The 23399-nt window shown below is 34.4% G+C and overlaps 1 protein-coding gene across 1 annotated transcript in view; it reads left to right on the top strand.

Moving 5' to 3' along the window:
• Dpp10 (Dipeptidyl peptidase 10) overlaps positions 1 to 23399 on the top strand; it is a 137176-nt gene that overhangs the window by 108517 nt on the left and 5260 nt on the right. Inside the window, exons 7-10 of the mRNA XM_085940098.1 lie at positions 5688 to 5923; positions 15850 to 16124; positions 19230 to 19402; positions 22602 to 22744. Of these exons, the coding sequence (XP_085796224.1) occupies positions 5688 to 5923; positions 15850 to 16124; positions 19230 to 19402; positions 22602 to 22744 (827 nt within the window). The remainder of the gene's footprint in view (positions 1 to 5687; positions 5924 to 15849; positions 16125 to 19229; positions 19403 to 22601; positions 22745 to 23399) is intronic.

Genomic DNA, 23399 nt, shown 5'->3' with positions numbered 1-23399 from the left:
GATATTGCTATAAATTCCCAATGCTTTTTGTTGGGTCTGCCGAATGTTTCGGTTCGAACGGGTTCGCTCAAATGAACATTGATACTAGAAACACTGTTCTAACGCCATTACAATAAAGGTGATATTGCTATAAATTCCCGATGCGTGATATCGCATAATGGATATTGCATGACGTCTACCTATGCACGCTATTTCGCTATGCGATGCGTATTTACTTGCTAGCTACTGTACTGAGTGCGTCGTCCATTAATAATAATCATTGGGGGACTAGAACCTATTAGTAATAACATGATACATTTTTCTGTGAATTTTATTTGCCTGATACAATTTATACATTATAATATTGGTTAATTGATTTTATCGGCGCGGTCTTTTAATGCAAGATTGGGTTTCATATCATCAAACGGAAGATACAATATAATAAGCTGAACGACAAAGATTTTAAAAAAAAATCTTAATCCAAGGCATTGACAGTTTTCAAAAATGTCTATGACGTCCGCTGAAAGTTTTTCAATTTGGAAATAAAAAAAGGTTTCCAAAGTGACGCATAGAAAAATCATATTAGTGAAGAAAAAACTTTACTACCAAAAGAGCGATTGATTTTCGGCAATTTGTCAAGATTTTTACGCCAATAAGATTAAATTTTGATAAATAAGTGAAGATACGATTTATTACAAACTAGACGTCTTTTTCAGAGCTTTACAGATTTATTGTATTTTTTTCCTTTTTGTATTATCTCATCTATTTATCGCTGCAAAATATTATGAATGTAACATAAAGTAGCTAACTTAATCTGAACGAATGCTTGCCATTCATTAACTAGCTATCCTTTTTAGAAAAGCGGGAAGAGAGAGATGCGGAAACAACATCACGGACTGCATTAATTAACTATAATTTAATTGAATGAGAAACGTCTAATTGAATAAAGTGGACCTGGACAATTCTGTGCAGGGGTGCAGCAAGGTATTTTAGCGCCAGGGACAGTTACATAATACAACTTGTACAGATAAATACAACGTATAAATATTATGTTTAATAATATAATAAATAATATAGAATGCATACCACATACTCTGGGAATGTCCAAGAATGTGCTAATAAAGGCAAGAGATGCTCACGTCGGTACAAGCAGATGTTAGACCAATCAGACCTGGACAAATATAATGCTTTAAAAAAAATACGGCACCTTATTATAGACGTGAAGATATCTTCACATGCTATTGTTGTAACATATTATGTAACTTAATTAGAATCGTTTATTTTTGTTGATTCTTTGTGCTCCTCTCTCTCTCTCTCGTGGGCACTTTTTTTATTAAATTACGTCTCTGTAAACGCAATCAAAGCACACTTGACATCTGACATCTGCTCCTAAGACATTCTCAGGCGTAAATAACTACTGATGCTTCACAACCAAACGTAAGGCCTCGTGATATGCTTGATTAAAACTGAGTGTGGTGCGGGACGATTGGTTTGGAGAGAACTAGTAGTATTGTAACCAAATAAAAGTCATTAAGAATCAATAAACAATAATCAAAAATTATTTCTTTTGGCAATAAAAATGAAAGATATTTGCGCAAATTTTAAACAATAAAAATTCGCTTCCTATAATTTCATTGGTATAAAAATTAATCATAGTTCGACTGATTTTCAATGTTGCCCAAATTTTCATGTCGTCTTTTATGAAGCTCGGCATCCACATTGCAGTAGATATATTTTTCTATCCTGGACGAGTTGTTCTAGATTACCAATGCCTAGGTATTGAGCCATTTACGTACGTTACGTAGCCAAGATAATCTTACCCTGTCTACGCGTCTATTTCTCTACCCTTTCCGGCATTATAAGCTATAATAAGCAGCATATCTACGCATACCAGTCCTTGTCTAGTTTTAAAACTTCCTTATATTTCTAATAAAATCAGGTCAAGAAATACTCATCGCACGAGGATACAGCCACATATCGAAAGCATCCGGTTTTCAATCTCCGGATTAATAAAACGTGTTTTTTTCAAAATTCCGTTTAACGTATCCTCTGAATTAAATGTCAGTTAAGAAATTCGAAATTGTCACTTTGAAGAGGTTATTAGGATTTCATTTCCGAACATCTCGCTTTTCCGATGGCCGCCGCGTTTTCAACATGGCGTCGCTTCCGGCGGAGCTATTTCGATGTACAAGTGATTTTGATTAAATATTACCTACTTACAGTTCGTTACATTCAGTTCAATTTAAATTTTCATTCAGTCTTCAAAACTATGAATAAAGCAAAAAGTGTTAAAGTGAAGATGTAAATTAAATTAATTGCCTTAGAGCTCTAATAAATCCTTGGCATTATTATTATGTAGGTTGATCAGATATGTCTCGTATTTACAGAACATTATTCTGATTTTTACTATTTTGATAAAAGTAGTCGGGATACTAAATATAATTATCAGCATATTTTAGTATATCGACATTGCAACACTGAAACAGTACTTATTTATTGCAGTGTTTCTGTGCGTAGTGCAAGCTATGATTAAAAATACATTGCATAGTCTATTATGAGTTATGACACTTATGCCGCATTCTCACGTGGGGATTTTAGCGCTGATATTACCGAGTTATCACGTCGGTTACTTAAGGCCACATGCTTCGCGATACATTCCACTCGCGATGGGTACGTGTAATAAAGATGCATGAGTTATTGTCTTTTTGTATAGAGCTTGTTTTTTTTTTAATTATAATTTATATTATTTAAAATGATAATTAGACGATTTTTACTGTTTCCTAAAACTAAAAACACATTTTTGATACCTGTATCATTCGTAATGTAAAGTCAAAACAAAAATTTCGAGTACTGCTCTAACGCTTTTTAGAAATGCCACAAACGCCTCGAAAAACGCCGACACACGCGTGAGCCCCGAATAGTGTCACCACTTTTTCTTTACGTATGTATACGTCACATCTATATGTAGGTATATAAATAGGAAGCCAGTGTCTGTGGCGCTTCTATAAAACGATAATGTGTAAGCACGCTACGAGTGTAAACAAGCAGTCATGGTGAAAATACTACAGAAATACAAAGGTTTTCTCGTGTTATGCCGAAAATCTTTGATTTATATGTATATTTGATATATTTAAATCTAGTATAGTAAAGATGAGAATAATTTTGATATTTTTTTTTTTTTTGTTTCTTGTGTATATATTTTAGTTTTTAGTGATTGAATAACAACCATTACTTTTATAAACAACCACCCGTATGAAATTCTTAGTTCTTACATATTATTATGTAATTGAAATGGTGTCAAGAGCCTCACATTGCTCGTAGAAGTCTTAAGCAACTATTTACCGGCCAGGCTGCCAGAAAAACGAAGTGATAAATGTCTCGAGATATCCAAGGTACTACCCCATCCCCGCGCAGATTTCAGAATGAATCGGTTGAACCGTTGACAGAATTAATTTTCGGGGAGGGCGGAAATGACATAAATCACAAGCTCGCTGAAACGGGGAACTTTCGCGCGGGAAAAATTCACGCGAATTACTTTATACTTTGCCCAGGAATCCCACATTTTTTGCGGAAATTCAACGGCGATAGTAATAATTGATTATGCTTCCGGTGATTTGTGATTTAACAATGAATGCCAATTTCTTCTGATTAAGATCGATTACAAACTTATTGAACGAGGCAATCTAAAAGGTTTGATACCAGCACCACTGTCCTGGTTTTCTTTCCACACTTTCCTTTCCTCACCTCCAAACTTTCAAGTTAGCGTAGGGTTTCCTTGACGCAGATAACGCAATCGCCTCCAAACAGTTCAAATCTGTCATACAATGGATGATGCCGATTCCTCCGTAGAAGGGTCATAAGACGATTCGGCGCCGGGACAACTGGGTGCGACGCAATCGAATATAACTCGAAAATAAAAAGACGTTCTTAAGTTATAGATACTTTTAAATTTTATTTGTAACATTATTATTTATATTTAAATTATTATATTACCTTTTAGCTTATACTAAACTTGGTAAGAATTTAAATATGAATACATAAATAATGATGTCATCGTGCAATAATTATGTTTAACTTATAACGAGAAGAGAGTTTTTATAATATAAAGTCTCAGACATGATAATTCTCAATCGGCAATAAAAACATGTTGAGAGCAAATTAAATTAAAACTACTAAGTAGTAGATAGAAACTGATTAAAATTCCTCGTCTACTTTCTGTATAAAATCGTAACGAACGTGTATTTATTTGATTCGACAGTGCGGCGCCCAATTGTGCTGGCCTCCAGTTGTCATATTCCCCCGTAGAGTCATCATCGAATTCAAATCTTGATATTCAGTATGCGGATACAGAGGACATTAATTTAAGACTAGCTGAGCCAGTTTCTCTCTAAATTCTTTCGTCAAGCTCCATGGTGCATGATTGCTACATCAGTCACGAGAGGCGGCTCTCGTGGTGCAGTGGGTAAGGCGATGGCCTTCCACCCGAGAGTTCTGGGTTCGATTCCCGGTCATGACAAAAACATTTATGTGTTTTTCTCAAAGCCTGGGTGTTTGTGATTGTTCAAAATTACTAACAACCACCTTGTACGAAAAAGCAAGGAGAAACAAAATTTGTTTGCCGCTGGCTTCCTGTAAACCGACAAGAACCGTGTTCGATTTAGACGTGAATTATTGTATCTCAGTACTATATGACCAAAAGAGGTTGAACAGTCTTTAATATACGACCATATATTTCCGATACAACATTTCACGGTGAAGTTCGATACGGCGAACTGCATACGTACAAATTTCCGGACACGAAGTAAAACTATACTTTTCTCCGTGAAACCGTACTTACGTTCAGAATGACTTTCAGTCACAATATATATTTCACATAATTTATTAATTATACTTTCGATCGCGTTACAGTGAATAAAATATAATTTATAATTTAAATTTAAAATACGAGTACGACAGAATTAATTGTCGTTTGTCAAACTTTTATTATATCTCCAGACAGTTACGTCCCTACACAAAGTGCCACCCGCCCTTAAGCAGTCTTTGAATGCCGTTCTCTCTTATTTTTAATTTTAAATTGTCTGAAAGTTTGTTAGGTACCTACTTATCCTATCTTATTAATTTTCATCTATCTTAAACAGACAAATCCACTAAAAATCTTAATTTGATATACACACCATATACTGAAAATTGGAGCATTTCCACGAAACCTACTTTCAACAAGTTGTGGCTTTAGGTACGTAAAGGTATGTGGTTTTGACTAGTTTGGAGACACATTATGCATGTATTACAATAGAGTTACAATACAATAGTTTCGTTGTAAGGATTTTTTATTCTAATTCGCTGTTTACACGTGCATGGATTTACTGCTGACAGTACTTACGTATTATCATGCAAATTGCAAGATTACATACATGCATCAATCAGTTCAGAAGCTTCTGAATTTTCACGCAATAATTATTATTGGACCTTGCAATATTTGCGCCTGCGCAGTAGAACGTAGTAGCGAATCTGCCGGAAAACTACACCGCGCAGAGACTAATTTTGAGGTTAACCGATTTTAACGACTGTCAAATAGTACCATAAAATGACAACATCGCGTCTCGCTTACTCTTCAAGAATAAGATTGGCGCGACACTATGCTTTCTATTCTACGAATCCATATAGTTATAGTATAAACTTATTGTGTGTGACCATTTCCTTCTTTGCAGACCCAAAGGAGCAGCGGCGAAGGTCGTGGCTGGGCCGAGCCCCCGGCGCCCCCTCTCTTCTCATCTGATGGCACGGCGTACGTGAGCACGGCGGCCGTTCGCGACGGACCCGCGGGTCACTACCGCCACGCAGTACATGTTGGGGGTCCGCCCGCGGCCCGGAGAACGCTGCCCCTGACGCACGGGCGCTTCGAGGTGTCCAGACTGCTGGCTTGGGACCACGAAAGCGATGTCATGTAAGTCTTATTTACATGACCTCTCTCGACCGATTGAATCATCAGGTATGCACGACCGTTCATTCAAAAACATTTGTGTAACCTAATAGGTCGATCGCGAAATCTGTGACTAAACACAGATTTCAAAATTCACCGATTTTGCGATTCTACATAATATGACGCTACCGTCGTTAGGTCATGCGCCCCACATTCTGAAATGGGCTAGGATCCTTGGCATGTTCCCTTACCTATCGCTAAGGTTACCTAAAGGCAGTGTGATGCTCCACAGAATCGTTCTCCAAATGGTGTTCTAGGTAAAATTACATAGTTTCCGACCATGTCCAATCCTAATAAAATCGTATGGGCCTCCACAGAGTGCAGGTTTGTGTTAATAGAATTTGTTTTTACGAGAAATTGGTGCCAGCCACTTGGTCAACCTATTAGGTCCATACTCATATACACAAATTAAAAAACAATATGTGTACTTGCCAGTGGCGAAGACTCCATACTATGCGATTATTTAAAGCCTACCTTCTTAAGAAAAATATTTTTTATTTTCATATTGACGTATTTATATAATCACAAATAATAATATATTTAATATGCCCAAAGACATCTATCGTATAATTGTCATAATTTTACGATCTTTTCCCATATTTCAATAAGCACCATCTATGGCATCTCTCGAAAGTTTAAAAAAATAAAACACACCGCGTTTCGCCACATAATAGTGTATAGGATTATTTTGGCGTTAATCGTCGGGTTTTTCAATATGAAGTTTTTTCTCATAATTTAAAAATGTCTGGCGTCCCGCATATAAATCTACAAGTTGTTTCGTTAGCGCTTACATCGCTAGAGCACATCTATTCAAAATAATTAATAAGAAGATAATTTAAAAAATAATTTCTATGGGATTCAATCACATAAATATGTATTGATTGTTGTTAAAAATATAAAATAATTTATCTCATGATTTTTATTTATCTATTAGTTCACTCATTAGATAATTTATATATCTGATATTGTACCTACCTAAGTCTGTGTTTTAAATATAGAAGTATTTTAAAATTTATTGTTTTACGGGTTAAATTATAAATTGTTATGGAAAATAATATATACACAACAACGGATATTTTCAAAGATCATAGGTAATATATTTTGAGCGTATGTTACGTTTATAAATGTTTAGGAAAATACATAAGTAATTCAAACCAATTGCTTATTTTTATAAACTAATTATAACAAACCAATTAAGCTTTTGAAATTTCATTGATTTAGCGTACCCATTCATCAGTAGTAATATTGGGTTATCTTCTTATTTCCCGTAAATATATCTGACAAGCATGGTTACTCCCACAGCCTACCTCTTTCAAAAAGCCACCCTTCGCCACTGGTACTTGCCAGACCCAGGATTCGGACCTGGAACCCTCGACACTATAGGCCGACGCTTAAGCCATGCGTCCATCGAGGGCAGGTGTTTTGTGTATTTTTGAATTATGAAGTTGTCCACACACAATAATCAAAAATTGTATCCCACAACCGCATAGTTTAAAATGTTCACATCCTTGACGAATATTTTACTATTAGAGCAAATTTGTAGCCGGTAGATCGACCACGCCGGAACCCCCCCCCCCCCCCCCCGCCCACCCCTAACCCTGAGCCCTAACACCCAGACTATAACCACGACAGCTTCTCCATCATGGGGGCCACGCGTAAGTTACGTGATTTTTGAATCAGCCGATTAATTAATAGATATTAATACGCATTTAGCCAAATTTTAAGACGGTACTTCAGTGAAACGGCAAATAATTTTCAACTATAGGTGCGACGAAATTTCGGACTGGCTGGCAATCGGAGTGCGAAAGTCGAGCTGTGAACACGTCAATTTGTTTTGTGATGGCAACGGGGGAATTAATTCTCAAATCGTGTAAAGATGACTAAAAAACGTTACCCATTTACTTGACAAAGAAAACATGTCAATGAATATATTATTATTATTAGTAATAAAACAATAAATGTAACATTAAATGGACGCATGTTGACTTTTTATGACAAATTATGTTTTTTTCTGCACGCGTCATTTGCACAATCTTCGCGTTGCGTAGTCACGATCGTTTTAAGCCGTGCCCCAGCTGAAGTATAGCCTTAAGCCATTCTACATCGCAATTTTTTTACCCAGACTAGAATAGAACCGGAATCATTCTGAATGCTAGCAGATGCAAAATAAAACTGCAAAATAAAAATTATTTTTTAATTTGTTATTACAATCTTGTACACTGTATGCATAGTAATAATATTATTAATAATTCATGATTTTATCATCCCTTCAGTTGTTTTTGAAAATCACAAAACCTCGTTACGAAGATCAAACAAAAGAATGTCAAAATGGATGTTTTGAGGAGTCGGCGTTGGTGGGGGGGGAGGATACTTGTAAAGACAAACAAAAAGAAGGCACTGTACACCCCTTGAACACGCGAAAAAAATTCGCGCGCATTTTTCGCGCCACATTTAAAATGAAGAGTGTAAATATTTCGCTAAATTATTCATGGTCCGTCGTCGTCTGTTGTATTTCTACAGAGTGTTTAAAACGAAATATGTTACTTAAATAAATTACATTTTGGAATGAGTAAATATCAGCAAAGACAACTTGTTTTATATCGTCTCAACTCGAATAGTTCAATTTAAAATTATTGAATGTAAATAACTACCAACTTTTTAACGATGTATTGAAATAAGTAGAATGAAATAAAACAAATGAGGCTATTTTATCCTGGATTCGAATCGTGTTGCTTAGATAAAATGTATCTGGATCAATGGATCAATGGACCAATTATGAATGTTTGCGACATATTCTATGAACTATCAAATGAAGTAATATGTAACAACCGTCCTTCAAAAATCTGGTAAGATACATTCACACATTACGGGTGTCTAAATGTTATGGATGAATAGTTTCAATCGATAGGTATCAAGATCTATCTATGGCATGAATGTTTTGCAACAAATTATATTCTCTCCTCGTTTACAGGGAATGAACGAATGGTTAATAACAAATTATTTTCAAAAGTCTGTTACAAGGCCTGAACAAAAACGATGCATGAGTGCGAGTGAGAAAGTGTTCGGCACCCTTACAATCTCTGCGACACGCGCTAGAGTAAGATAAAAGGTCTACATATCTGTGAGCTAGTTTCCAAAAGTATCGCCATCAAATCGGGGCGAAACGCTTCACATAGCGTCGATAACTTGCGAGCTTAAGTTGCTAAAATTGATCTTTTTTGTGTTAAACATAAAGTCAATGGTAAATATTTTTAGTTAATTAAGTAGAAAAGATGGTTCTGTGTGTTGTCTTAAAATGTGGTAGCCGTACTGATAAGCAAGAAGATGGTATTACGTTTCATAGGTAAGTTGATACATGTTCGTGATAATTTATTTGTATTTTATTATATATTTTAATATCAGTGACCTAGTGTTTCTTTAAAATAACTTAAATTATGGATATCTTTACCTAATGGTTGCATTTTGACCGCTTAAAAAATACTATATAACGTAAAAAAAATAGAAAATTATATTTAATTCTGAGCGTCTAGTGCGAGCACTTTGGGCGAGCACTAGCGAAATGGTCTATGGTCTCGAACATTTGTAGACGAATGCGTTCGCTCGCCCACAAACTAAACGCAAGGCACGCGGCTTCATTTAGCAATGCAACGGGTGGGGTCTAGATGTATCTATAGTCTAAGGTCTGTTATGATACCTTAGAAGTAGGCGATTATTAAAAGAAACTGACCAATATAACCCGACTAAAAATTAGCAATAATGAAATCAAATACTACATAATATGTAATAAAACCTAGATATAAATAAAAATGTGTGAATAATAGTTGTTTTTTATAATATTATTGATAAAAAGGCAGCGTTCGAAATGGAAAAATTTACGAACCGGAGCGGAGCGCTCGACAGTTTTTTGAAGATTTTTACATAGTAAAGTTATCAAAGTTTATGTGTTTTTAAGATTTTCTATTATATGGCCTATCCAGCTCAGACGGTTAAATTATTCATTCCACGAGACGGAGCGATAATTTTACCGATTTCACGAACAGGAACGGCGCTCCGGTGCGTTCCGGTCCATTTTGAGCCCTGTGAAAAGGCTTGTGAAGTCAAAGTGGGTTCTACAATGTATTGAAAGCACTCTCAGTTAATTTATTAAAGCATGATTGATAACAAATAACAAATAAAAGATTTATTACTAAAGTTGACAAAGAAATGCTCTACTTTAATTAATTATGGAAACAAACTTAAAATTCCATCATATAAATCTTTGTAAATTCTGAAAGAACTCGTAATATTTAATTAGACTTGTCATCAATTTTGTTTCCATTTACAGTTTCAAAAAGTAGTCTGTGGTGTAGTTTACTTTAGTGTAATTTAATATTTAGACTCTCTGTCTGAATAAAGTGTCACAATTATATAAAACAAATAACAATGCAGCACCCTTCGTAATTTATTCTACTTTCTCGCAGACGCCTAAATCAAAGCATAGCTTGAATTAAAATAAGTTTTAGCTAAGAAGCTTCAATCGTTCATTTCTAAAGAACAGTAAAGTAATAACTAATAATAATGTAATAATAATAATATAACCTCACATTAATAACTTTTGACTAATCAAACCATAGACCAACTTCTATATCAAGATTTTGACGTCACAGCGCTGCATGCGTAGACACTGTAACGTCACAATATGACTTGCTCTGACAATGTTACGTCACGTGACCTTTGCGTGTTGACTTGTCCATAGCAGCTAACATATCTTTGGCACTATTAAGAGGAATAAAAGCTTTCTTTTTTGTTTCTCCTCCTCACAATACTTCTACATTCGAAATAAATCTCTGTCTGCTTCCGCAAGGTTTCAGGCTTTCTAATGTTAATAAAACACCACGCAATATCGAACACACACTGATTTATAGATACGGGGAATGTAGTAGCGGGAAAAGTATATGTGGGAAGCGGATTTTAGTTGAATAAACGACTGTAGTGACGTAGAAGACTTGATTTAAAAGTCGCAGATGTGAATTAATCATGTCTTAAATAAAAATCAATCTAACCAGACGCTAATTATATATATATACCGAATTGAAGTTTTGGACACCATCATGGTATTTTATGGGCTTCTAATTTTAAAATGTCAAGTTTGACTTTAAGTTAGTATTTATCACAATAAAATATAAATCTAAACTGAAAATCAATTAAATCAGATGATGATTAAATCAAAAAAATTAAAAGTAATTTTTTCAGCCATTTTAAAATTTATGGCTCCTGGGTAAACATAAAGCTTAATTTTAAGTTCCAAATGCACAATATTTTAGCTACTTATGCCACTAAATTATATAATTTTTACTAAATCTTTTTTGTTATGAATAGTTTTGATGACATTTTCAAAAAATAGAAAAAAAATGTTCAACAGTCTCATTTAGGAAACAGTATGTATTTTTAGTTTATATCTAAGTATAAATGTTCTCTCTCTTTCTTTTCTTATACATATATAATTGTGTGGTATGGAAATAATGCCAACTTTGTCCACTCTAAAATGAACAAGGGAAAACATTACTTCTTTCACATTTAAAACATGGACGCGTGATTTTTCTAACGCCTTTGAATTAGCTTACAATAGCACGCCATAAACCAAACCATCATTCTTTCTTTTAAAAAATGCGAACCCAAATGAAAGAATTCTTGTCATTTTCCAAAGAGATGATAATAATATGAAAGGATTCTTTTTTTTCTCAAAAGCTGAAATCATGAACCGGTACGAAAGTCTTATGTTACTTCGTGAGGACACGATTATGCAAACCATTCAACACCTAACTAGACAAGTACTTTTAATATAATTTCTCACGTAAAGTATTAACCCTATAAAACGTATAAATAAATATCGTCATATATATATATATATATATATATACAAAAAACGGCATTGCATGCTATTTAAGACAGTATAATAACTAGAGAGAGAAAAAAAAGAAAAAAATAATAATAACTCGAGTTCTTATTCTAGACTGCCGTATGGCCATACGCTTTTGTCTTTATTTCTGATACACAAATAATACGCCACTATTGGACAGTGGCGACGGGTGGGGGTAGGCTGTTAAGATCCGACATAAATAGTGCACAGTAAATTTTGTCAGGCATACGTATTTGTTTTCATTGAAATAAGACTACATACAATTTACAGATGGTGTTGGTTAGTTTTTAAAATTCAATAAAACCCTGCCTGCCTGTCCGTTTGTTTCATCCGCGCCGTCTTGCCGTTTAGACATGCCACATATAGTTTCACCAACTTATAAGTGCCGCGGGTCTTGCCTGTCAGGCTGTCCGAGAGCCAAATCATCCATGTAATGATCCTCGGTCATGAGGTCCTGATAAACAATATGATGAAGTAATTTTCCATTTATATAAACTTTTTTTTCGTTTCTGTGGGGGTCCGGAACCGAACCCCCCAGTATGAGCGTAAAGCGAAAAGTTTTAAGGATGGAAGCAGAATTTGGGGATTATATAAATAACGGAGGAATTTGTAGTTCCGCGTATCGACGATAAGACGTCCTCAACCATGGTATTATAATGGTATATTTTATACTTGTGTGTGGGTAATTTATCAGGCATGTTGAACGAGAAGTTATCACAAGAATGGAGATTTTTATGCATTTTTCAAAAGCTTTATAATATGAGAAATGCTCGCTTCACGATATACTTCGTACAATGTATCGTACAGCCGACCTTAGCCTCAATATGGTCCATATACAGTATACACCCAGCAATAATAATAAACATGTGAAAACATACAACATTTGTGCACACTTTCAGAATACAGCGTGTGTATACATCTCGTCGTTATAAAATTTCCCGAACGACGTCGTAAAGCGGGGCGAGGAGGGTGGGGGGGCGTAATAGATTGCAATAGACGCTCACTGCAGGCGGACTGGAAGCGTCGGTCGTAGAGCATTGCTTCGCTAAAGGACGTCGCCGGCGTCGCTTTCTCACTTCAATTGACTGTGCGGTGTACCTACGCCAGGGATAAGCAATCATAATGCTGTTTTTTTTATATATGAATCGTCTACTAATAATAACCAATATATCCACAATTCAATATAAGTAGCAAATCACGTATATGTGCGTCAGGCGTAACTATTTGAAATATTAAATATGCATATTACCTGGCCTATATATGGCCTATACCTATATATATCGATTACCTGGCCAATTGCAATGCATCCATAAATAATAAAATCGAACATCTACTTTTATATCATTTTAAATAATCGATTTCTGAAAATCGTTTTTAAACATTTTTTTCATGTGATTTTGGGCCATTTTAAAAGTTTAAGAGGTTAAAATGCATGCTTTTTAACTATCATTCTGTCACCAATAATTGAAGCCTTGAAATTATTTATAATTAAAAGGCCTCTCCTTTTTGTATTCCTCTTCCAATTTTCCATGTGATTTTTTTTCCTTTTAAGTCTTTTTACATCTCCAGGGTTAACAAAAACTCTCGTGTCATCCTCCATTTTGACAAATGCATAGATCATTGTTGTAGAGAGGCCAACATAACGGATCAAAAACAAATGACTTAACGCGTTCGCTGCTGAAGAGATAATGTGATTTTAATTGCCCCCTTTAAAATGCACGTTAATTACATCGATCGGCCGCCTGGTCATTACGCGCCGTGTGCGTCTTCCGCGTCCAAAGTATTAATGTTGCTTGATCAAAAAAATAAATATGCCAAAACAGAGGCAATGTGATGTAGATCATTGTTGCATATTTAGTTAAAAACTGCCAAAATGTAACATAGATCATTATTGATGGGGAGGCTTCAATTGTCATAGAACAGTACACAATGACATTATATATCACATTCATTTTTTAATCTGACGTAAAAGGAGTAAGTATCATATTTTCCGAACAATGAATTTTAAAATTGGAATAATGGAAACGGAAGTGGTTACCTATAAATATCGGAAAATACCTCTCTTTTTTTTTCACTTCTTATTTAAAAAATCACAAGACGATTCAACTGTGATGCATGTGAATTAATTATATCTATGATATCGGAAGTATTCCAAAATTATTTTAGCATTATATCAAACAGACATTGAAAAAAACAAAATGCATTTTAGCCTGCTGAGGGATTATTTCATGATCTAATATGGTAATAACATTATATATAACGGTAGCCACTTGTTCCATCAGCATACAAAATGAGAAAACAGAGTTACACTATCATTAATACTAAAATTGCGTGTCATGTAAAATATCAATGAATATTAATTATTAGATAGTAATTAATTATTTAGACCTCAAAATGATAAAATAAAATGTTGCGGTCTTCTTACGCTCTGTTGTGAATTTTAATGAAGATAATTAATTATCGTGAAATTTTAAAGTGGAAACTGTTGTCAAGTCCTGTTTCACTTGGCAGATTGATGTGTCCTTATATCGGGCACAAAAGGAGGGAACCGCTCGCTCTGTGGCCGGCTAGCTTGACCCACTTGCTCTATACTTTACTCTTTAGAACCACTTTCAACTATATTTAATGGATGTTCCCGCTTTCTTTCTAGCATCGCCATTTATGTTTTCTATTTATTTATGATATTTTCATATTACGAAGTTGTCGACAACTTTTAAAATTCGTATTTAAATCTGATAAATAGTTATTTAAGGCCATTTATATACAAACTAGCAAGAACAAGCTCTTTTCAATCAACTTCACCGCTCCTATTCTCTACACAATACTGCTTTTGGTCGCTATCTAGGATAGGAAAGTATCCAAGTATAAGCACCGTATTGTAACAATTACAATAAGTTAGTTGTAATTGTTACAATAAGTGCTATGTTTTAACAGCACCTCTCTTGGCTATGATAAATTTTAGAGAGAGATAAACAGTGTTGACAGTTCAGAGGGCTAACTCATTGTAATAAATTGTTACAATAAGTGTTATTTTTCGATACTGTCCTACCCTAATTAGCTGCCGTTGTGTATAGAATAGATGCGCTGCTACAGAAAATACTTAAATCAGAATTAGCATTTCTTTAGTGACAAAGAATGGATCGTGTGATAACAATATATTAAATCACATAAGAATATAAATTAAATAAGATACAGAATGTAAATATCTCCAAAATTGTGATTCTTTTTAAAGAAAATGCGATACCTAGAGAGATACGAACCCGCGCTACCGGGATTCACGCCCAGTTACTCTGACCGCTAGGCTATGTGTGTCCAATCTAAGTGTGTCGGAAATTAACTAACGGTTCTTACAATTCTCACTAAAGCACTTTCTAATCTGCGTTTATGTTCGTTGAATAAAAAAATAGTTTATTAAAATCAATCTTCAAGCTCACGTATTGACAATAGAGTAATTAATTTCTAAAGGTGCTATAATTGCGAACATTTCATACCCATGATGATATTTTCACACTATCTTTTTGAGGCAGACATCAATATTTTCACTAGATAATAAAATGTAAAAATTCGACAATTCGAAAAGAGAGGACACAATAAAAACATATACCTACATCATAACTACAAAATCTAGATAACTGCATACGCATCCTAACTACAAGATAGTTCAGACTTGACTCCCAAAGATACGATGCTATTCTTACTTTTAAGATACTCTGCATATTAGTATATACATATGCATTTTTTACTCTCGTCTCTCAAGCTTTCTTTAAGAACATCGACGCGCAAAATACTCTATCTGATGCTATTCCAAAAGAACAACGTGTCAACTTAAAATAATGCCTTATTGATTCGTCTACCTGCTTTGGGTATTGCTGATTTGAATTTGGCCAGACCAATGAAAGCGCCTTCCAAAACCCCTGGAAGTATTAAAATACGTAAGGCTATATAATTATTATTAAATTGTATACATTAAAACGTATGTGTTGCTCTACAGTTTCTATCTCGGAATCCCGGAAGGCCGCCCCGGCGAGCTGCACCTGTACCGGGTCGGCGCCAGCCCTGCCAGAGCCGGAGCAGCGCCGAGGCCACCACAGTGCTTGACCTGTACTCCGAGACTGGTAGCAGGGGCGCAGACTCCAGTCCCGCCGCCCCCTCAGACCTTCGGGAGACCAACTGACTGGGACGACGAATGGGAAGACGGGGAAGATGGCACCGCCACCGATGCGCCGTCCACGCCACCGACGAAGAGACGCAAGGAGAGGCAGCCTGGTAAGAATTCAAAAGATCCAAGATAATATCATGAATGAATTTCTGGTAATATAAAAGTGAAACGGTGGCCCCTAAGCATGGCTATTTTAACTAATTGACATGGTAATACGTTTCCGTTATTTTCTTGATCCAAAATAAAACGGATATAACTTAAGGCAATTCCGTAGACAAGGCGGTTATCTACAATATGTGAAAATATGGGAAACACAATGATAAGTGGACTAATACACGCGGCACTAAGTCTTGCTTGATTCTATATGCATCCGATTAGAATAATGTATGATGTTTTAAAAAATATGTTACTGTATACTCGATAAATTTTCAAAATCGATGCATCTCAATTTGAAATTGTCGTACTCCATCTCGCTCTAAATCATTTAACACGCTCATGATTGGCTGTGTTAAAAAAACATCACACCTGACAGTTTACACCCCGGAATAATTAACTATCTAAATACGATACATCAATTATTTATCATTTTTATTGATTTTGGAGTTCAGTTGTATGTTAGAATATCCCTACAGAGAAGACCAAATTTAAGAACATTATGCATTATTAGCAGCTGTTGTGTTGGCACTAGATGACCATTAGATATAATTACTATGTTATTTAAATATGGTAATTAAATAGTAATTAGTTAAGGTCACTGAATCGGTACAACGAAAAATATACAGCAAACAATAATTATTGTTCCAATAATCCCACAAACCGCCTAAGATGCCCTTGAAGAAATATTTACCTATAGTTAAGTCTAAAAATTAACTAATGATATTCTATTTTTAAAGTAGTAGTTACAAAATTTACCTCTTAACGCTTTCGCTGCTGAATAGATAATGAGATTTTAATTGCCCCCTTTAAAATGCACGTTAATTACATCGATCGGCCGCCAGGTCATTACGCACCGTGTGCGTCTTCCGCGTCCAAAGTATTAAGATTTTGAAAAAAAACGAAACCGTCAATAAAATAATAATAATGATCATTAATGTGTTTTACTTTATTTTTTTGTTGATAAAATTTAATTTTAAAATCATAGCTATCGTTTATTACAGTAATTGTGAGTAATCAAAGCATTTAGGACAAGACTTAACATCCAGGAAATGGAGATATATACAACGTCCGAAATAGACCCTAAAATGGCCCAAAATCTCAAATGGGCCATTAAGCTATGCCTACTCGAAAAAAACTATTTAAACTGCCGTTACAGAGACCGCGGGGTCCAATTTTCCCCTCCCAGGATATTCATAATAATTCTTGTTTTAGTTTGAGCGTAAAACTCCAATTAGGTATTATGTTGGTCAATCTGACGCACGTGCTCGTAAACGGTGTAAACTGAACTTTTTGACACTCTTTTGATTTATATCGCGCCAAAATAAATTTATTGTAGCACCATTTTTAATTCAATTTTTATTTCCAATTTTTACGTCCTTTTTAAATTAGGCAAACTTCTAAAATCGTCACCTTACTGTAAGTCCGATATTATGGAAAAATGAAGTTTGTTCGACAAAATTTAAACAAAAAAACATTTTAAGTCATATCAAAACCTCGGTTCTTTAGACTACTATGCTGTATTGTGGTTTCAAACATGGAATAATTAAAACCTCGTATTTCACAACCAGTGTTGGTAGATTCATCGATTACAGAGGTGTTTCAAATATTGTTGTTAATACGTTTTTTCCTTTCCCTCAACATTCTTCTCTTACGAGGTTTTAATAATAATGTGACGATATGTCACCTGTCATGTGTAGACCCATGTGGCTCGAATCTCGAGCTGTGGGAAATTTCGGAATTGGTTGACATTTTTTAACAGAATATTTCGAAGTATTTTTATATAATATGAACACTAGTTTATTTAAGTTAATCTGTAAATCATTTATAGTGTATGTAGGCAATGACGTCCCTAGACAGACTATAATGCCGCCCCTTCTATTTTTTATAGTCTCAAATAGGTCGTAAATTTGTTCAGTAAGTACATACATACATGCTTTATTATCTAGGTGTCTATTATTTTTGACTATAATAGTAATGCAATTCCCAATTAATTATTAATTTAATAATAGTTCCCAATATAATTCTTTGTTATATTATATGAGAATAATATCATGGAAATATTCAAAATAATTATTTTAATTACCTACATATTTAATTTATCGATATAATGGTAATAATTACTTACTTACCACCCTACGGTATGAGACCCTAGCGGGTACACGGTTGAACTATTCATAAAAATGTTTGATATAGCTGTTATTAGTAAGTACTATTATGATATATTATTATAATAGGTACGCCATAAATTTTATAATTTTACATTTCCGTATTTAATGTTGGATATAGTTACTATAATTTAGAAAACCGGGTTGGTAATATTATAAAAAATGATATTGCGTATCTATAGATACAATGATCTGATGAAAAATTACAATTGACAGCTTACAACATACAAAAGGGACTCACGATTCGTCGTAAAGTGGAAATGCCTGTACAATATATGTCTTTAAAAGTTATATTATGAACGAGTGTGTTTTTTTAGAATATATATTATGTTTTATCATACGAAGGCTTACTCTCATACAGTAATGAAGATTGAGTAAAATTGTGGACTCCGCGATCAGTGGAGTTGGTACGCGCTTGGTGTGATAAGGATTGAAATAAATCCTTAAATACAATTTGACTTTTACGTAAATCGGACACATGAAACCTCATACAAACTGCGCACTCGTCTTTCGCGAGTGTATATAGCAAACAATGAAAGCAATAGATAAAAAAAGTTTGACTGCTGATTCGGTATCAGTCATCATGATCAGCCTGCCTCTCCAAGATGGTTCCACTTCTCTCGGTCCTGTCCGTTGCGTTGCCACGTACCTCTGCAGAACTTAACCACGTCATCGATCCAGCTGCCTCTAGGTCTACCTTGTGGACGTTTTGTACCTCTTGGGTACCACTAGACGATTAAAATTGTCCAGAGATTGTACCTTCTTCGAGCTATGTGCTGCGGTATCAGTATATAATATTAACATTTGAACATGTTAAGCCTACTTATGTGCAATTATACCTACTAAATTATTTGTCATTTTTATAGCATAATAATGTATTTATTTATGCAGAGCCGATGTCAGGCCCCCAGCCGTGCTTGTACCACAATGCGTGGTTCAGTCCTGGAGGGGCCCATTTCGTCCTCGAGTGTTTGGGCCCCGGTGTACCGAGGGCCGAACTTCGTGCTGCACGCCATGCAACGCCAAAACTGCTGATGCATTTGCAGAATAACACTGAATTACAGGTTTGGAAATCTTTTATTCGGTAAGGTTTTTTTTATTTTTAAGACAAAAGAATATACTGCAAGCCCAAGGTCTCTTTATGTGAAGTGCCAATTTCCGCTACTGCGTTTAACGCGTGCAATTTAGGCTCGCATAAAACGCAGAAACTCAGGAGAACTTGAGAAAATTAAATCCCGAAACAAAAGACACTCGTCTGTGATAATGAAATTTAATAGGAGGACCAAGTAGGTACATACGTTACCAAGTTGAGTAAATCTACTTCAAAATTAAATATGCGACTATAATATACACATATACATACTTAACCAGTTTTAATTCTACAAATGAGGAAGGTGCTGTTGTCAAAATGTTCCATTAATACTATTCCTAAATTCCAAGAATTAATATTGAATTTCCTTTATGTTTATTCTTCTTATTATTGTATTATTTACTGTCGGAGGTAGGTCATCATAAGAGCGATGGCCGCCCAATTGACTGATGACCGAAATAGTTCGGTGAAGCGTCGCTCGTACCAATCACGGGGGCTCTTAACGGCCCACGTGCTCGTCGTAGGTCAAAATTGAGTTTTTATCGTATTTTCAAACCATGATCCTGGACACTCCTTAAACGTTGTAGATAATATATTTATGTAATTTTGAAGCCTTATTATCCCTAATAGTTATTTTAAACATTTGATGACTGCATAAAGTATTTTTGTTACATAAAATAGTATTCTTTTAAACCTTTCGCTCTAATGTTTTAGAATATAGTCATATTTAGGTACATAACTGTGCAGTGGTGTTAAAATTTTTTACATTTATTAATTTTTAAACGCATTTATAAAACCATTAGTATAATTTATTACGAGATAATTTTTGTAAAATATTCACGATAAAAAATTATATTGATAATCTCTGTGATCCCAAATTTGACAAGAATTAGGCATTTTATTATTAAAAAAATCGGCAAGATTAACACATTTGAAGATGATTCTAAAGATACTTATTATAAGCTATGTTTTTGACCATTCAAGTGTGATAAACATCTTATGAATAATGATTGTTTATAATAATTATTGACCTAAGAATAAGGTAGTGTTTTTTTGAAATACGCCATTTCTTTTGTCATTCCCCAGTGGTTAAGCTACAACATACGGCCGTAGCCATAAATTGACAAACTATAATTGAAGTAGGGAGTAAAATGATATTAACGCGCGTGTTTGAACATGTACCGTTTAAAAAAAAATAAAAAAAAATTCGGTTAGGTACATGTTCAAACACGCGCGTTAACATAATTTTACTCCTTACTTTAATTATAGTTTGTCAATTTATGGCTACGGCCGTATGTTGTAGCTTAACCACTGGGGAATGACAAAAGAAATGGCGTATTTCAAAAAAACACTACCTTATTCTTAGGTCAATAATTATTATAAAGCAATCATTATTCATAAGATGTTTATCACACTTGAATGGTCAAAGACATAGCTTATAATAAATATCTTTAAAATCATCTTCAAATGTTTTAATCTTGCCGATTTTTTGAATAATAAAATGCCTAATTCTTGTCAAATTTGGGATCACAGAGATTATCAATATAATTTTTTATCGTGAATATTTTACAAAAATTATCTCGTATTAAATTATACTAATGGTTTTATAAATGCGTTTAAAAATTAATAAAAGTAAAAAATCTTAACACCACTGCACAGTTATGTACCGAAATATGACTATATTCTAAAACATTAGAGCGAGAGGTTTAAAAGAATACTATTTTATGTAACAAAAATACTTTATGCAGTCAACAAATGTTTAAAATAACTATAAAAGATAATAAGGCTTCAAAATTATATAAATAGATTATCTACAACGATTAAGGAGTGTCCAGGATCATGGTTTGAAAATACAATAAAAACTCAATTTTGACCTTCGACGAGCATGTCCCCCCTTAAGCTACGAAATTCGGCATCATCCTCTGCTACGTGTCTTTCTTTGGATAACGATTTGGAAAATCCTGTACTCTAGTCGTTCTCACAATGTGGCCGAGGTATTATCCCATTCGTCTGACGACACCAACATTTTGTCATCCCAATAATACAAGGAATTTTGAGGATACGTTTATACACGTATACAGCCACTGTTTGTATCACCTGAAGAGATATAATGCACAAGGTTTAAGAATGTCACATGTTAAAAGTCATTTAGTGCTAACACCGGGACTGGCGCGTTTGGAGTCGTTGGTCATTATATATAATTAACGTGTTATTTAAATGTGGTAATTAAAAGGTAATTAAAAGGTTAGCGGTGGTTGTTTTAATAGTCCAAATAGGTATAAATATTTCCCCCAAAAAAACAATATATTATTATTTTAGGGGTACATATTCTAAATGGTAACCGAACAAAATAGAATACGAAGAAACAGAATGGTGATAAAACAGAACAAGGACAATTCCGGGACAGGGAAAAAATAAAACATTCATTTTTGTCTTATCTATTTATTAATTAAATACTTATAAAACTTTAGTTAATAAAATAAATGTATAATCACTGCATATTGGCCATTCGGCGTATAATTGAGGCTTTCCAGCAATTAGGAATGCATTTTTTACGGTGTATTGAAAACCTGTGTTATTAAAAATCTATACCTACAACATAATATAATAAGAGATACGACAATTTCAATATAAAATATTTTATTTTTCGTGAAATGTCATAGTCCTGTTTATCGCTGTTCTGTTTTGTCATCGTTCTGTTTATTCATGGAACCATTCTAAATTATTCAAATTAGATACGATATGGAAATGATAACATCATTATGCAGGATTTCGTGGAGCGTGGTAATTAAACGCCCACGATGGCCGGTTACCACGTCGGCTTATAATTTCATGGGTTTAGGGCTCGAATTCCGGGTCTGGAAAATTCACCGGCTGTTTTTCAATATGTACTTGGACCAGAGTATGGACCTAATAAGTTGAACAAGTGACTAATAACCATTTCTCGTAAAAACAAAAATCTGTTAATTTCTTTAATCCTCCGCCTTTCAATGATAAGATTATATATTTTTTGTTTATTTTGCCCATGTCTTCTTCAGTCTTTACTTCTAATATAACATATTATGGTCAGTTGATTTTTTATTTATAATATTAACCTTTTATGAAAATGGAAATCAACAGTGTTGAAATATTATGTAAGTAAGTAATTAATTCTCATTTTTTATTTTCTCAAGGAGCGCGTTTCCGCCATTGCACTTCCGGTGATTCGAACATTTCCGGTGCAAGTTTCCGGCGGACACAGGGCGCAGGTTCGACTTCTACTTCCGCCCGGCCTGCGAGAAGACGAGATCACGAGATATCCGTTAGTTCTTCACGTGTAAGTTACCTACTTATATTCAATCTTTATTGCAGCTACAAAATATACATGCACTTTCATAATTTTAACTTTATTTGCTAAAAAACACAATTTAAAACTAACCTAAATTCAAATTTTGACCAAAAATAATAAGTCTAAAATGAAAACCTTTAAATGATCAGTTCCATAGCTGTGCTGAAAGATCGCATCTTTCAAGTTCTGTTGAATTTAAGTAATATTATTTTTGTATCAAAACTAAATCTTTTTTATTTCTCCAAAGCGCGGCGCTGATTATCTATGTATGCATACAAATAATATTTACGTTAACAGACCCAATAATTTCATAATATTTACACGTCGTATATTTCGATTGCTTCTCACTTGTAACGTCATTATTAATAATTACGAATGGCAGCATCGATTTTCTTTGACGCGGATAACGCAATCTATTCGTCAGGAGATTTTAAGGGGGCATCGAAACAGTTCAAACCGGTCATATTTTTTTTAAATATACACAAATCTTATGAGATGCGTATTTGTCATAAATTGAGTATAAGATATTAAAAATAAATTATTCAGTGCGTCGGGCCTCCCCATCTTCAAGACCGCCATTTGCGAATGGAATGATAAATCAATTCAAGATATCCGTGACAATTGTCTTATGCTTATAAAAATA

This window comes from Rhyacophila brunnea, unplaced genomic scaffold, assembly GCF_057557595.1.
Source record: "Rhyacophila brunnea isolate RB1 unplaced genomic scaffold, BYU_Rbru_1.0 scaffold_12, whole genome shotgun sequence".
NCBI classification, from domain to species: Eukaryota; Metazoa; Arthropoda; class Insecta; order Trichoptera; family Rhyacophilidae; genus Rhyacophila; species Rhyacophila brunnea.
Note: the sequence above shows the minus strand (reverse complement) of the source record. Positions and strands in the feature narration are given on the sequence as shown.